The following is a 16037-nucleotide window of genomic DNA, read 5'->3' on the forward strand; positions in this document are numbered from 1 at the left end:
GAATCGGGATTCGAACCCGGGTCTGTCTGTGTCGTTCTTCCGACAGCTGTTGACCATGACTCACTAGCAGGTGCCTCACAGAACCAGACGAGGTGGATTCCAAGCGTCCAGTGAACAGGCCGGGGCTGGGTAGCAGTTCAGGGGAGAAGGGATCTTCTTTGCTAGAAGCGATGGGACCCTTCACCAGCTAGTTCCTATTTCATGCCACCCTGGGCCCCCAGGCGAAGCCGCCGGGACCCCCAAAGGCCGGGACATTAGTGGGAGCCAGTTTCCAATGACCCAAAGCCCTGTGGACGCTAAGTCCCCATAACCGCTCGTCCTGCTCTCGGGGTGGGTTGAGCGGGGAAGTCCTCCTCGCTGTGCCTCCTGAAGCTGGTGTGTGCGGAGGCCAAGTGAAAGCAGACGGAGCCGGGGAAGGGGGTGGCAGACGAGAGAGGCAGCCGCGGCCCTCCACCTGTCCATCTGCCCACCCCGCTGGTAAGAGGCGATGCAATCTGTGTGGCACCCCTGGGGCTTCTTTGGGCCCCACCCCCTCCTCCAGGTTTGCCAAGTACCTGATGCACCCAGGAAGCTGTGCCAGGCACCAGGCATCAGAGAGGCAGAGGAAAGACTGTGGCCTCCACTTGCAGCTGTGGAGGAAGCCTGTAGACCATTTCTCCCACCGAGGACTATCAAAGCCGGATGAGACAGAAATCCAGCTCTTTGAGGGGCACCTGGGTGGCTCAGTTGGTTAAGCGTCCGACTTCGGCTCAGGTCGTGATCTCACAGCTCGTGAGTTTGAGCCCCGCATCGGGTTCTGTGCTGACAGCTCAGAGCCTGGAGCCTGCTTCTGATTCTGTGCCCCCCCCCCCCCCCGCCAAATATAAATGAACATTTTTTTTTTTTTTAATTTTTTTTTTTTCAATGTTTATTTTTGGAACAGAGAGAGACAGAGCATGAACGGGGGAGGGGCAGAGAGAGAGGGAGACACAGAATCGAAACAGACTCCAGGCTCTGAGCCATCAGCCCAGAGCCCGACGCGGGGCTCGAACTCACGGACGGCGAGATCGTGACCTGGCTGAAGTCGGACACTTAACCGACTGCGCCACCCAGGCGCCCCTAAATGAACATTTTTAAAAAATAAAAAAAAAGAAATCCAGCTCTTTGAAGGTGTTAAGAGAGCAGCCAAGGCAGCCGGGACTTGAGAGAGGAAGATCGAGAAGGGAGAAGAAGGGCTTGAGTCTTACATCCTGCGGCCTTCCTGCCTGAGGGACGTGCTGGCTCGTAGGAGGCTCCAGAGACAAGCAGAGAACAACAGCTCCGTGTTGGGCCATCTCACAAGGCTGGGAGTAAAACTAATTAAATTAAAAATGGAACTCGGGACCACCAGGTCAGCCCAACCCTAAGTGACCAAGAACCTAGAGCAAAAGGAACCAGAGAGAAAAGAGGGATTGTCCTGAACCTTTTCTTCCTTCCAAGGCATTTACCAGTATTTCAGTTGCACGGGACCAGACCCCGAGAAACCAAGCCGAAAACAGCAGCCGAGAGGTTAAAAGGCTGGACCCCACTTTTGATAACCTCACAGTGCAGGGGAGACAGAAATCAGAGGTGAGAGCAGGCAAGGAGGAGGGGCCTCGGTAGACATCCCCGCTATCCTTTGAGAAGGGCCTCTGAGTGAGGGCAAACCAGAAATGACCAGTCACTGTGAAAACTAGAGCGTGGCCCCACTCATCCCAGTCACCAACTGGAACAAAGTCCCTGCTCACGTTCCTCTCCGAATAAGGATAGCCTGTTCCAGGGCCTCTGTGCTTTTGGCACATACAGTATGCACAGTTACCAGGCATGCCGGGAGACAGAACCAAACGATGGAAGAGAAATAAAGAGAGAAAACAGACAATAGAAGTAGACCCACATGTTCTCCAAATGTCACAAGGGACAGACATGATGGTCTTTAAAATAACTGTGGTGAATAATTGCAGGATGATAGACAAGAGGGGGAATCTCACCTGAAGAAAACAAGAACCCATAAAAGTTTGGCTCAGATGGAAATTCTAGAACTGAAAAATACAATAACTGAAATGAATGCAATACCTAATTCAAAGACATTAGATGCAGAGGGAGAGGGCATGGCAAAGTAGTATGTGTCTCAAGAAATTGGAAAGACGACAGATTTCAAGCCCAAAGAAATGACAAGAAAGGAGGTAATGAAGATGAGAGCAGGTGTTGATGAAATAGAGGAGTAGCTGTGGCTGTAGAGAAAGATCTAGAAGGAGCAGCAGAAGGTGGGGGCAGAGTGCTGGCTCTGCCACCATCTCTCTGTGTCCACACGGAGGGGGTCCACACGGAGGGGGATCCACATGGAGGGGGGTCCACACAGAGGGGGTCCACACGGAGGGGGTCCACACGGAGGGCAGCACTGCAGTTCTTCACGCGACGTGCTGATGTACCCACCCATCGACTCGCCCCCTTGGTCATTTCACTGGCAACTCTCCTGCGGGGGCTCTGCGGAGAGCCGGGGGCATCCCAGCCTTGGGGGATCTGTGCACCGCGGCAGGCGTGAACGGAACAGAAACCCGTGCGGTTCACTCACCAGGCTTTCCGAGCATTTAAAACAGCTCATCTGTCAGTGGCTGGTCATCGCCAGCCTCTCCCTGTTGCCAGAGAGGTTTAACCTTGCTCAGCACCGTCTTGAGGGAAATCGTGACTTTCTGGATCCTTGAAAAGGTGCTAACGTGTGTCACCATTGTGCCAGTGACCCCTTTAGAGTGTCACATACACGTTCTCCGTGCCTCCTCCAGTACAGGCATACTGTGGGGATCTCGAGAGTTCAGTTCAGCGTGATCCAGCGGATATTGTAACAAAGTGAATCAAATGAGTTTTCTGGAGCGTACAGAAGTTATACTTCCACCGGGGGAGTCTGTTATGTGTGCAGTAGCATTATGCCTTAAAAAATCAAGGTGCATACCTTAACGTAGAAATCCTTTTCTGTTAAAAAGTGCTAACCCTCATTTGAGCTTTCAGCCCACCGTAATCACTGATCACGGGCCATCTTAACAAATCTAATAGTGAAAAAGGTTGAAATATCGCGAGGATGGCCAAAATGTCACGCAGAGATGCGACGTGAGCGGACACTTTTGGGAAACGGCACCGATAGGCTGGCGAGGCACAGGGATGCCGCTGTCCAATTCGTAAGAGACGCAGTATCTGCAAAGTGCGACTAAAGGGAGCGGGCTTGTCCTCCAGCACGTGGTTGAGAGGTGCCCGTCACTCTGCAGGCGGGCCAGGGGGCCGTGTCCCCGGGGGAGGTGTGGCCGGCCTCTCTTGCCATGCGCGCGCGGAGGTCTCAGGCCTGTGGCATCTTGGTCCGGGTTCCGCTCCCGGGAGTAGGGCTGGCTTTCGCCCGTGTGTCACAGGCTGCGTCACTTACTGGAGTAGAGGGCAGTCACGCTTTCCTTGTTTCTTCCCCGGGGCCGGGGTAGGGGTGGAAGGGTGTTCTCGCTTTTCCATTGCCATGCACGCGAGGGCTTTGGAAAGCACTCACTGATGCTGGCACAGAAGGTCTCTGCTGGGATGGGATCCGGGCGAGCGCTCTGGCCTCGGAGATGCGGCTACCGGGACGTGCTGAGTGGACGGGAGGAGGGTGTTGTGGTTCCCTTGCTTCTGCAGCCCAGCCTTGCCCTCTGTTCCCCCCCTCACTCCAGCCCAGCATCAGCTCAGAGCATGAATATCTGTCCCATGGAGCCAGGACCTTGTAGGGACCCTGACAGCTCATTCAGAACTTTATTTGATCTGTGCGGTCCAACAGTCCTCTATTTGAGTGACTTTGTCTCTGCCCTTGGTGTCGGCGGGTCCCCGTGTCACTCTGAGCAAACTTAGCCTTTCTAGTGGCTTCCACAGTCCCGTGCTCTCCACCCTACCCTCACACATGCTTGTTCCTCTCCTCCACATCGATCCGGGTGGACCAGCCTCCTTTCTCCCAAAGGCACCAGGGCCTTGCATCTGCCTGGGAACCTCCCACCTTAGACTCTTTCTTGATGTGTCCCAACCACCTATCCCAGAGCCTGGAGCATCGCAGAGCCCTAGAAAATATGCAGTGTGTGGATCAGATGACTGGACAAGCCTTGCCTGGGTGACAGCCCAGCAAAGTGGAAAGAATCTGTGATGCCAGCCCCGTTTTCCAGTTGAAGAAACGGTTCAGGGAGGGCAGGTGACTTGTTCACGGCCACACAGCAAACGGGCGGTACAGCCTGGTTGAGAATCAGCATCTTCTGATTCTCCATCTGTGCTTTTCTGCCTAGCTCTCGCTTCTGGATGGTTGGCCCTTGTCTTTCCCGGCATCTGCTTCGGCGTTCCTTTTGTGCCGTGTGTGTGTGCCAGGTGACGGGGACCCAACAGTGAGTGAGACTGAGTTCCCGTCCTCGTGGAGCTCCCGGCCCAGGGAGGAGACAGATGAGTAAACAGGACACCCGGAGTGGAGCCAGATGCTGTGGAAGCCAGAGAGGACTCTGCTCCTGCCAGGAGGAGGCAGGCCTTCATCCAGGAGTCAGCACCAGCTGATCCCTGAAGAATGAGTAGGAGTCAAGCAAGGCGGGATGGTCTTTCCGCACAGTGGGGTCAGCCTGGGCGGGAGCCCAAAGGCAGGGACAGCTCTGACCTGTGGATCAGTCGCGCTGCTTCAAGCGAGAAGCAATCTGCTTTACAAAATAAAGGGGCTTTGTTACCTGTCTCATGTCACGCAGATGTTAAGGCGGAGGGTGGACTGCAGGTAAGGCTGGACCAGGTTCAGCACCACCTGCCCCGGTCCTGCTCAGCCCTCGCTTCGTCCACTTGAGCCATTAAACCGGCCGGCACGACCTTGACTTTTATGTCCAAAAATCAAACAGCCAGAGCAAGATCGAGTTTCTTCGCCTCCTGCAAGTCAGGGGGTTTCAGTCTGACTGGAGGACTTAGCACACATACCCATCCATCCCTGGACCGAGAGGGCCGGGAATCCCCTGCCAGCCAAGTCAAATCCGAGCCCGCCCTTGACGGTAAGCAGGTTAATCTAACTCAAGTGACAGAGCTGCTTCTTCCTGGAAGAGCCGGCCGGGGGGCGGGGGGGTGGCCGGAAGGGACAACTCTGGACACCCGTAGGTCACCAGGACAAGTGGGGTTGTTTTGAACAGTGAGAAGTGTGCACTGGGCAAATCAAGCTGTCCCCTTGCCCGCTGGGCTGAAGATCAATCTGATTTTTGCCCCCCCCCCCCTTTTTTTCTATAGTAATCAATAGCCCTTCAACCGTTACTTTCCTAGAAAAAAGATGTACCTGTGGCATCTACACATTGAGGATGGGGAGGAATTGACCCGACGGAGATTGGGGCTGGGGCAGGGGACACATTCTAAGCAAAGACCAGAGTCAGCAAGCTCAAGTGAAGGGGTGTGACGGCCATAAGGTCAGGGACGTCCGGGGACTTGTGCTATGCATATCCGAGGAGTCCCTGTCGGCTTCCTTTGATGAGATCTGCGCCCCCCTTTCGGTGCACCCTTCCAGCCGAAGACCAGTTGCCAGATAGCGTATCGCTTCCCGAGCAGAGTCCTTGATCCTGGAACTCCCCTCCCCGCGCGTGGAATCAGAGGGGTGTGGATTTGGATTCAGGACCTGCTTCCTCTTTTCCCCATGACCTGGGGAAGGCCATGTGGTCTCTTTGAGCCTGTTTATTCTGAGGACAAAACGGGGAACCCCCGTTTGTCTGGCAGCACACTTCGAGGACTCTTGGACGAGATAGGTACGCAGGAATGATCGACCATCGTGTCCAGCTTTTAGTGGATCATCCAAGAATCCTCATTCAATCGTGCGTGGAAAGAGGAAAAGGAAAGCTGAACAGTCACCTAACATCCCAGAAGCTCAGCCTGTCGCATTTTACCTTACCTTTCTAACCACTTCTGAGTGGAGGTGTTGTTTTCCCATTTCACAGAAGAGGAAACTGAGGGCCGGGGAGACTGACGGACTTCCCAAGACCACAGGGCTGGTAAACCAGAACTTGAACCTGGGCCATCGAAAGCCTGCTTCATAGGGCTGAGGCTGACTGGCAGAGCGTGCATGCCGGGGTGCGCGGAAGCGTAGAATTGTTGTTGAATTCAGAATCCAAAGGAGAGTGAAGGAGCGAGAAAGGAGCACGTACGTAGCAGTCTCTGGGTGCCTGGTGCTGTTCGTGCATCGTTGACTCATTTCACAAACTTCGGTTGAATGCTTACATGTACAAGGCTCTGGCTGCAGGAGAGATGGCGGGGGGGGGGGGGGCAACTTCTGTGTCCCTTAGCAACCTGGCGGAATAGGCACCAACATCCCGTTAGCCACAGGCACACCCCGAGGCTCAAGACGGGGAGTAAATCGTCCGTAGCCTCCCATCTCGTTGGCTTGACAACAGAGTGGGAGATCACGGAGCTCATCCTGGAGGAGGTGAGGAGAGAGAGATGGGTTTTTATAACAAGCTAATGCGATTTCACCCTGTTTTCTTCCTCCTTTTCCATGCAGGTGACAGACGGCCCTCAGTGCCTTCGTCAAGCAGGCTGCTTAATGGTGACAGCGTGGGAAAGACCGGGTTGTAATTAAGTATCAGCACACATCATCCCTTCCGGAGGACGGTGGCAAAGACACCTTCCCTCTCTCCTGCACCGTGACCCTTCCTTTGAGGTCCTCACCACCCCCTCCCCAAGAGTCCCTGCATCTGTCGCAAAGATTAATTGCCCCTCAACCCCTTTGGATGGGAACGGAAATCATATTATTAAGTTTGATTAAAGCTTCGAGAGACACTATTGGCTGTTTAAGGACTGCTGACCAAGCCGCCTGCTTATCTCCTGGAAAGACAGATTATATGCAAGGGGAATCAACCTCACCCCAAGTGGTCACTTAGCCGCCGGCCGTCACAGGGTGATGTCCAGCACACTGGGGTGGCCACTGGCCCGCGGGAGCGAAGTCGGCCGCAGTCCCCCTGGGAGTCCCCGCCTCGCCTTGTGACCGAGCCTCCGTCTCTGGGATTTTTCTTCCGCGTCCCCCCACTCCCGGGCGTGATTTCCTCCAGCCCGTCCCTGGGAGGCGTCCTTCCGGACAGAGCAGAAATGGTGACCGTGAGGAAAAGGACTCTCAAAGTGCTTACCCTCCTCGTCCTCTTCATCTTCCTCACCTCCTTCTTCCTGAACTACTCCCACACCACGGCGGCCACCACCTGGTTCCCCAAGCAGATGGTCGTCGAGCTGTCCGAGAACTTCAAGAAGTTCATGAAGTACGCGCACAGGCCCTGCACGTGCGCCCGCTGCATCGGGCAGCAGAGGGTCTCGCCCTGGTTCGATGAGAGGTTCAACCGGTCCATGCAGCCGCTGCTCACGGCCCAGAACGCACTCCTGGAGGAGGACACCTACAGCTGGTGGCTGGTGAGAGCCAGGGACTGGCTGTGGGTCCGGACTGGGCGGGGGCTGGGCCCCGGGGGGCCTCGCCAGGCTCTCATTCATTCACCCAACAACTATCGGTCGGGGACCCGCGACGCGTAGATCAGAGCAGAGCGTTCTGCGTTCGCTTCCTGTGTCTGCGTGGATGACTGCCCCAAACCGGGTGGTTTAAAACAGCAGACACATCACGCCAATCTTCACGCGACCCTCCCCTCTGGGTCTCTCTGGGTCTCTGGTCTCTCTCTCTCTGCCTTTCTCTCTAAGGCCACCTGTTCCTTGGTTCAGGGGCCTCTAAATCCAGGATGCTCGTTCATGACCCTTTTCCGCAAGGGCCCCTTCACAAGTTCGGGAGTTGGGACGTGGTCATAACGTTTGTGCAGGGCCACCGCTCCGCCCGCTAGATATCGGGATGCAAAAAAGAGACACGGTCCCTACTCTCCTGGAACTCTGTTCTGGCCGACAGAGACAGATCCGAAACGGAGAAGCCAAGCTCAGGGGGAAGTGCCCTGAGGAAGACCAGAGGAGGTTCGTGAGAGAAGCCAGGGGCTCCATCATGGGGCTGTCGGGGAAGGTCTCTGAGGAGGCAGGACTTGAGCAAAGCCCCAGAGGTAGAGGAGGCGCCGGCCACGGAGGGGTCTGGAGAACGTGCCGGAGTCACGGCAGCAGCGAGCACAGGGGCCCTGGGGTGGCGCCCGCTGGGTGTGCTGGCCTGGAGGTGGGTGGCACCACGGTGAGGCGTCGGGTTTGTTCTGTGTGCACCTGGGAGCCTCCGTGGATCTTAGCCACGGGCATCTGCGATCCGGTCTAGTGGTCTGAAAGGTTATTCCGGGTGTTGAGCCCCAAAGTGGATTGAAGGGCAGTAAGAAATAATTCCTCCCTTGGAGATTCCTTGGGCACTTCCTGTATGCCAAGCGCCAGCATATGGAGATGGAAAAGTCTTCCCTTTCTTGGGTTGCAGGGGTGGCGAGGGAGGAGACGGACAGCCGCACGCCAGGGCGATAGAGCGGTACTTGCTTGGGAGGGAGCGCAGGAGATGCGCAGGTGCAGAGGAGGGGCATCAAACCCCACCCTGGGTCTGGGGCTGTCGGAGGAGACGGTGGCCACACTCATCATAAAAGATTCAGAGAGGTTGTCCGGGTGGGGACCGGAGGAAGGGCTCTCCAGGCAGAGGAACCGCTTGGTGCATCGGCCTAGAGGCGTGAGAAAGACCGGTGGGGTTGCTGGAGGTGTAGAGCCTCCTGGCTAAAATCCGAATGCGAATGGGGGGTGTGGGGTGTGAGCCATGAGGCCATTGACGTTAGCTCATGAAGGCCTTCATGTATCCTGTTATGAAGTGGTGTTGAGTGAAGGCTGAGAAAACCAGGGGGGGCTTCCTGTAAGAAGCCGACTTTCCCTTTCAGCAACTCTTTTTTTTTTTTCTTTCTTCTTTTTTTTTTTTTGTTTTTTGTTTTTTGTCTATTTTTGGGAGAGAGCGCATGGGGCAGGGGAGAGGCAGAGAGAGAGGGAGACAGAGGATCCGAAGCAGGGTCTGTGCTGACAGCATAAAGCCCGACATGGGGCTCGAGCTCACAAGCTGTGAGATCATGACCTGAGCCCAAATCAGAGGCTTAACCGACTGAGCCACCCAGGCGCCCCTCTTTAAGCACCTCTTGCACTCCGGGAGCTTGTGGTCCATTTGGACAGCTGAGAAGAGGCTGAAATGACTCAGAAGAAGTGAATCGGAATGCCTGGGCCAAGCCTTGGTTCACTCACTGAGCTGTGTTGATCACGTCAGTGTGCAGGTCCTGGGGTGCGTTCCGGGGAGGTGACAGAACAGAGCAGGCAGGGTCTACATCCCCTCGAAGATTCCAGAGTCTGCTAAAGGGGGCAGCGGACCAAAGCTTGGCCAGGCAGGGTTTCGCCCTCACACTTTTTTTTTTTTTTTTTTTTTTTTAATTTTTTTTCTCAACGTTTTTATTTATTTTTGGGACAGAGAGAGACAGAGTATGAACGGGGGAGGGGCAGAGAGAGAGGGAGACACAGAATCGGAAACAGGCTCCAGGCTCTGAGCCATCAGCCCAGAGCCCGACGCGGGGCTCGAACTCACGGACCGCGAGATCGTGACCTGGCTGAAGTCGGACGCTTAACCGACTGCGCCACCCAGGCGCCCCTCGCCCTCACACTCTTGACACTTGGGCCTGGATGCCTCTTTGTTTCTGGGACTGTCGAGCACATCGTAAGACGTTTGGCACAAGTGTCCCTGGCCTCTGCCCACTAAATGCCGGCCTCACCCGTCCCCCGGCTGTGAGAACCAAAACGTCTCTGGATGTTACCAGATGACCCTGGCAGGGAACTTCTAGAGTGGACAGCCAGGACGGTATTCATCGACCTCCTTCCCTAAGGCCCTCCGGGCAGGCAGTTTCTAAAATTCGCAGGCCGGCTGAGCCCAGAATGTACAAAAAGGTGTAAGGAAAGCACATCAGTTTCTCGCTATACCCTAGGTATCTTCACAGAACATGCTCTGTGCCTTCTAGACTTAGAAATCAGGGCGTAGCGTCACGGTCCCTGGGTTTTGCTCCTGACGTTCTAGGTCTTACCAAGAGTGCTTTTGAGCGAACCTCTTCATCTTGCCGAGTCTCAGACTGAGGTTATACCGGCCGCCTTGCCACGTTCTCTACGGCACGGCAAACATTAGCTGCTAACACTTCTTTTAAAAAATTTTTTTTAGGGGCGCCTGGGTGGCGCAGTCGGTTGAGCGTCCGACTTCAGCCAGGTCACAATCTCGCGGTCCGTGAGTTCGAGCCCCGCGTCGGGCCCTGGACTGACAGCTCAGAGCCTGGAGCCTGTTTCCGATTCTGTGTCTCCCTCTCTCTCTGCCCCTCCCCCGTTCATGCTCTGTCTCTCTCTGTCCCAAAAATAAATAAACGTTAAAAAAAAAAAAAAAATTTTTAATGTTTATTTATTTTTGAGACAGAGAGCGACAGAGCATGAATGGGAGAAGGTCAGGGAGAGAGGGAGACACAGAATCCGAAGCAGGCTCCAGGCTCTGAGCTGTCAGCACGGAGCCCGACGCGGGGCTCGAACTCACGGACCGTGAGATCATGACCTGAGCCGAAGTCGGACGCCCAACCAACTGAGCCACCCAGGCGCCCCTAGCTGCTAACATTTCTATTTATTTATTTATTTTTTTTTTTTTTCAACGTTTATTTATTTTTTTGGGACAGAGAGAGACAGAGCATGAACGGGGGAGGGGCAGAGAGAGAGGGAGACACAGAATCGGAAACAGGCTCCAGGCTCTGAGCCATCAGCCCAGAGCCTGACGCAGGGCTCGAACTCATGGACCGCGAGATCGTGACCTGGCTGAAGTCGGACGCTTAACCGACTGCGCCACCCAGGCGCCCCTAACATTTCTATGTATTTATTTATTTATTTATTTATTTTTTGCTGGCTGAATGGGCAAGTAGTAATGAATTTGCTTTCCGCGCCCCCCCCCCCCCCCGCCCAGCGCTTATCAAGGCTGAACATTTTTCCAAGTGACTGTTAGCATTTTATCAAATTGTCCTCCCACGTCCCCACCCCCCAGCTCTTATCTACAGCCCTTCTTTTTCTGCAGCTCAGCCCCTGGTGGCCACTTGGAAGAGATGGGCGCTGGGAAGAGGGAGCCCCGGTGAACAGAAATCGATAGCAACGAGCCAGGTGTTAGAGCTTCCAGGTTCCTTGACAGGATGCGGGCCACATGTCTGGAGTGAAGAAGCAGGACACGACGTCTGACAGGCACCCCTGTTCTGTGGGTGGAGGCCCGGAATATTTGCAATCAGAAGCAGCTTAGGGATTCCAAGATGCGTCTGGGCTTGTGGGCCCCCAGACAGCCGGGGCAAAATGTCCCTGATGGATCCAGACCCAGGGCTCCAACCACAGAGCCCCCGCCTTTAAAATGTCGTGAGCCCAGCTGCGGGGCGCTCGGCTGGCAGGGAGCCAGCGGAAGGTGGCTCACACCGTGTGACTCCCACACTCGCCGCGTCCCAGACCCCTCGGAGCCCGGCGTGGAGCCGACGGCTGGAGTCGACACTTCCAGCTCGGTCCGTACCCAGGGAGCACCCAGCCAGGCGAGGCCACTCAGCCACCAGTGGGGGAGCCGGGCCCACAGACCCTTCGTCCCTCCTTCCCCGGGGTTTTGGGAAAGTGCGGAGGATGTGATGTCGGGGCCCGGGGCCGACCAGCCGAGCCGGGGGGACTCTGAGGCCAGAACTGTGGGGTCCCGCGTCTCTGAGCTTCAAGGTCCCCGTGGGCCTCAGGGGCCTTCCGGCAGGTGAAAAACACAAGGCAGATGTAGCCCCGACGAGAGCAGGAAGACCAGGGCAATCGCACAGGGTCCCCCTCGGGCTTGGTGCCCGCCCCCCATCTGCCTGCCCGGTGACCTTCTCCTCCCGCCTCTGTCCCAGGCACCCTGTGTCCCGGCCACATTTCCACTCCTGAGACAGGCCACACAGTGTTGGACCCTCCCGCTCCGTGGGGCCCGGGGTCCTGCCCCAAGCACAGGAGACGTCTTTTCTGCCCAATCATTGTGCTCAGTGCACTTGATAATCGCAGCCCCCATCCAATGCCAAGAGCCACTCTGGCCAAGCTTTCCAGGCACTGCCCTCCAGCCCCCCGACTTCACCACAGCCCCGGGAGGTCATCTTAACCTCCGTTTCTCACTGGTGAGGGGCACAGTGGGATCACATTCTAGTGCCTAAGCCCTGGAGCCAGGCCCGGGTACTCATATCTTGGGGGGGCCCTGGGGAACCCACTCCACCTCACCGCACCTCTGTTTTCTCATCTGTAAAATGGGTGCCTCGTATCACCTTTCTCGTAAGATGGTTATGGGAAATAAATGAGAAAACGCCTATGAAGATCTCCGCGCAGGGCCCGGCGTGTAAGAGGAGCCACAGAATGTGTGGGGGGCGCCTGGGTGGCTCAGTGGGTTAAGCTTTCTGACTCTTGGTTTCGCGGTTCAGGTCGCGATCTTGCAGTTCGAGGGTTCAGGCTCTGCATCAGGTGCAGAACCTGCTTGGGATTCTTTGTCTCGCTCGCTCTCTCTCTGCCTCTCCCTCTAAATAAATAAATAAATACACAAACTTAAGAAAAAAAACAAAAAAACAGTGCACGCTCCCACCTATGATGGGCTTTCAAAGTCCAGCAAAAGTCCCTGCTCTAACCTGCCCACGCCACCCGCCATCGAGCGCGTGATGGGGGCTCAGCAGCGATGGGTCCCACGGGTGTGTGAATGTGTGTCGACCCTGGTAGAGGACATTCACGTATTCAGCAAGCACAGCAAAGGCACACGGGGCAGGCTACCGAGTGTCACGCCTGTGCCTGTGGCTCGGATGCCGAGGGGGCCGGACAGACAAGCCCACAACAGCTGCGGGTCACACGACGCCTGTGCTGAGGGACCCGAGGTTCCCAGCACATGCATAAGGGCCAGGACCAGTATCGTGGGGGGTTGTGGGAGGCCTCCCAGGTGCCGCACGGCAGGCAGGACCAGGAAGGAGGAGCAGGGTTCACCGGACGGAGAAGGAAGGAGGGATGGGAGGAGAGGGTGCCTCTTTGCAGCACACACGGGGGCTTGCGACAGGGGGCACAGAAGGCCAGACATCACGCCTCCAGGCTGGACTGTCTGTGCTGTGGTTCACGCCCCCAAGATCCCCGTGGGATCACGTGCAAGGGCATGTGCAGTGAGGGAGGCTCCCCCAGACTGTGCTCGGAGCGTGAGTGTGCCCAGGATGTGCGCCTCCCTGTCCCAGCCCGCCGAGGTGGGTCCCGCAGTGGAGACGGCGTGCCCCGCCCTCCCTCCCTGCAGACAGCGCCCGCCCCTCGCGGACGCATCCTGGACTTGGCCTCTGCTTCCCGGCCCCGCCCTGAGTCGCAGGCGTTCTCGAGGTTCCCCGTCCACAGTTGGCAGGTGCCTCCAGAGCACGGACTGGATGCAGACAAGGATACTGGGAAACTCCTCAGGACGAGTGAGAAGGGGAGGGTGAACTTTGAATGCAACGTTCTCTCCGATGCGCCAGTCAGCACCTGGTAGTTCCTGTTACTTACAAAAGGCAGGGAGACGCGACAGACTGTTCCTTCCCAAGGAGGACAGGGGCAGGGACGCAGCACTGAGTGCCCTGCCCCGACTGACCCAGCTGGCCGGTGGGTGATTTCGGATTCTAATCTGCAGAAACACAGCCCGGCTTTCCTCCCCCAAGTTCTTCCCGGCTGTGCGGCTGACGCGCCCGAGGGCCTGGCCCCTTCCCCTCTCGGGGCCTCGGGGTCTCCAGCGCTGCCAGGAAAGCCCTGCAGCGGACCCCGAGTTGCTGACGTGGGGCCATGCGCCGCCTGTGCGTGGCCAGCGGCGTGATTCCAGGTGATGCGAGGGCGTCAGACGCGAGGGTTCCAGAATCGCGCATCTCAGAGCGAGGAAGGGAGTCCGCTGTCATTCTCTCGCTGGGTCTGCAGTCGCGAGGACTTGAACCTGACCCGACGTTTCCTTTTGCACTTCAACACCTGCCGGCTTTCCTTCTAACGGAGGGTGGGCATCTTGCCCGGGGCAAGCAACTGAATGAGCCCAAATGAAATAACGTTATTTTGTTTTCATTGTTTTCTGCAATTACTTTCTTCTCCTTCTCCTTCTCCTTCTCCTTCTTCTCCTTCTTCTCCTTCTTCTCCGGCCAAGTAATCCTTGCTGTCCCTTTGTGGTGGGGATGTGAGAGTTCCTTTTAACGTTTATTTATTTTTGGGACAGAGAGAGACAGAGCATGAACGGGGGAGGGGCAAAGAGAGAGGGAGACACAGAATCGGAAACAGGCTCCAGGCTCTGAGCCATCAGCCCAGAGCCCGACGCGGGGCTCGAACTCACGGACCGCGAGATCGTGACCTGGCTGAAGTCGGACGCTTAACCGACTGCGCCACCCAGGCGCCCCGTGAGAGTTCCTTTTAAAATGAACTTACTTTTTTTTTTCCTGCAATGAGTCATGAATGATGAGTAAGTCAGTAATAGCCGGGCTCAAGAGGATGCTGTGCTGTGCTCCCGAGTCACGTCCCCTGCTGGCTTCAAGCCCCGGGGCCTCCGAGGCAAAGCACGCACACATGTGATATACAAGGTGCTCAGTAAATACTGCTGAGCGCTGGATTGAAGAATGCCACGTCACCCCTGAATCCCACAGACTGTGCCAGACTCCCCCGAGGTAATGACACAGTGTGAGGACGCTGGTCCTGAGCGTGTCTTCGCAGTGCTGGGCGCAAAGGGGCCCTTCCTGGGTGGGGCCGTTTATGGAGGCTCCTGAAGGAGAGCTTGGCTGGGGCCCTCTGCCTGTCCCAGCATTGCCCGGGAGCGGTTGGAAATGCAGGTTCTTGGGCCCAGCCCAGCCCTACTGAGTCAGGCTCCTTGATTCGGGAGCTTCCCAGGAGATCTTATCAGAAGCAGGTGTTTAACCTGGAGATTATTCTGTTTTACTGTGTTAAAATGCACCTAACAGTATTTACTACCTTAACCATAAGGTAAGCGTACAATTCAGTGGCTTTAAGCACATTCCCACTGTTGTGTAACCCTCACCACCACCTATAGCCAGCATTTTTTCACCGTGTCCCCCAAACCCTGCACCTGTTAAAGCCTAACTCCTCTTCCTCCTCCCCCGGCCCCGGGCAACCACCATTCTGCCTTCTGTCGCTATGGATCTGACCCCTCAGTATTTGTCTTCTTGTGTCCGGCTTACTTCACCAAGCATGGGTTTCCAAGGCCCCCCCCCCATGCTGTAGCGTCTATCAAAATTTCCTTCTTTTTTGTGACCCGAGTGATGTTCCACACCTGCCCTATCCGTTCACCTGTCAGTGGACATTCGGCTTGCATCCGCTTTACAGCTGCTGTGAATCATGCTGCTGTGAACAGCAGGGTGTCTGCTCGTGACCCTGCTCTCTGTTCTTTTGAGGACGTGCTTTGGGATGGGATTGCCGACTTACGTGGTAGTTCTGTGTTTGTTATGCGCGGTGGCCACCCCATTTTGCATTCCCCGCCAACGGCATATGTGGGTTCCAGTTTCTCCATATCCTCACCGACGGTTGTTATTTTCTTTCTCTGTGTTTTATGTATTATAACCCTCCTAGGGGGTGTGTGTGCTGAGCGGTCCCGGTCTTATCGCCCATGGCAGGTGCGGAGGACGGGCGCGGGGTTTTAACTAAAGGAGCCATCTGGGCTTACCGATGGGCCTCTCCTTCGGAGATCTGATTCCTTCCGTCACAGGGCGGTGGGGGCCTGCGTGCCTCTGGATCTCCCTATGTGCCCGTCACTAATGTCCTGGACAACGGCCAAAGCAATCTCTAACCTCTCCTTTCTTTCCCAGTCACTGCCCCGGGCCTGGAGCCGGGAGAGGCTGGTGGGACTCATCCCGCAGCCACCTCCCCCAAGCCCAGGGGCTGGGCTTTCCCGAGGTCTAGGTTCCAAGGGTCTGAGACAGGGGCCGTGTTGTGGGAGAGACTTTACGTTCAGTTTCTAAAAGCCTGGGTTCAAATCCTGGTTTGGATTTGGGACATGTGGTTCCACCAGGCTGGGCCCCAAAACATTCTTCTCACCTATGTTCCAGTGTGGTGTGATATATACACAGCGACATGGTGACAGAGTCAGATGGGATGCTCCT

General features: G+C 56.2%; 1 protein-coding gene across 5 annotated transcripts in view; it reads left to right on the forward strand.

Moving 5' to 3' along the window:
• The window catches only part of ST3GAL1 (ST3 beta-galactoside alpha-2,3-sialyltransferase 1), a 94424-nt gene that overhangs the window by 69935 nt on the left and 8452 nt on the right, over positions 1-16037 (forward strand). For 4 of the 5 annotated variants that reach the window (XM_045453590.1, XM_045453593.1, XM_045453591.1 and 1 more), the window contains one exon: positions 6494-7389. In XM_045453590.1, the coding sequence (XP_045309546.1) occupies positions 7078-7389 (312 nt within the window). In that variant the 5' untranslated portion in view covers positions 6494-7077. Of the gene's footprint in view, positions 1-4685; positions 5010-6493; positions 7390-16037 lie in introns of those variants that run through there. The other variant, XM_045453595.1, reaches the window with a different exon arrangement.

This window comes from Leopardus geoffroyi, chromosome C3, assembly GCF_018350155.1.
Source record: "Leopardus geoffroyi isolate Oge1 chromosome C3, O.geoffroyi_Oge1_pat1.0, whole genome shotgun sequence".
In the NCBI taxonomy this organism is placed as follows: Eukaryota; Metazoa; Chordata; class Mammalia; order Carnivora; family Felidae; genus Leopardus; species Leopardus geoffroyi.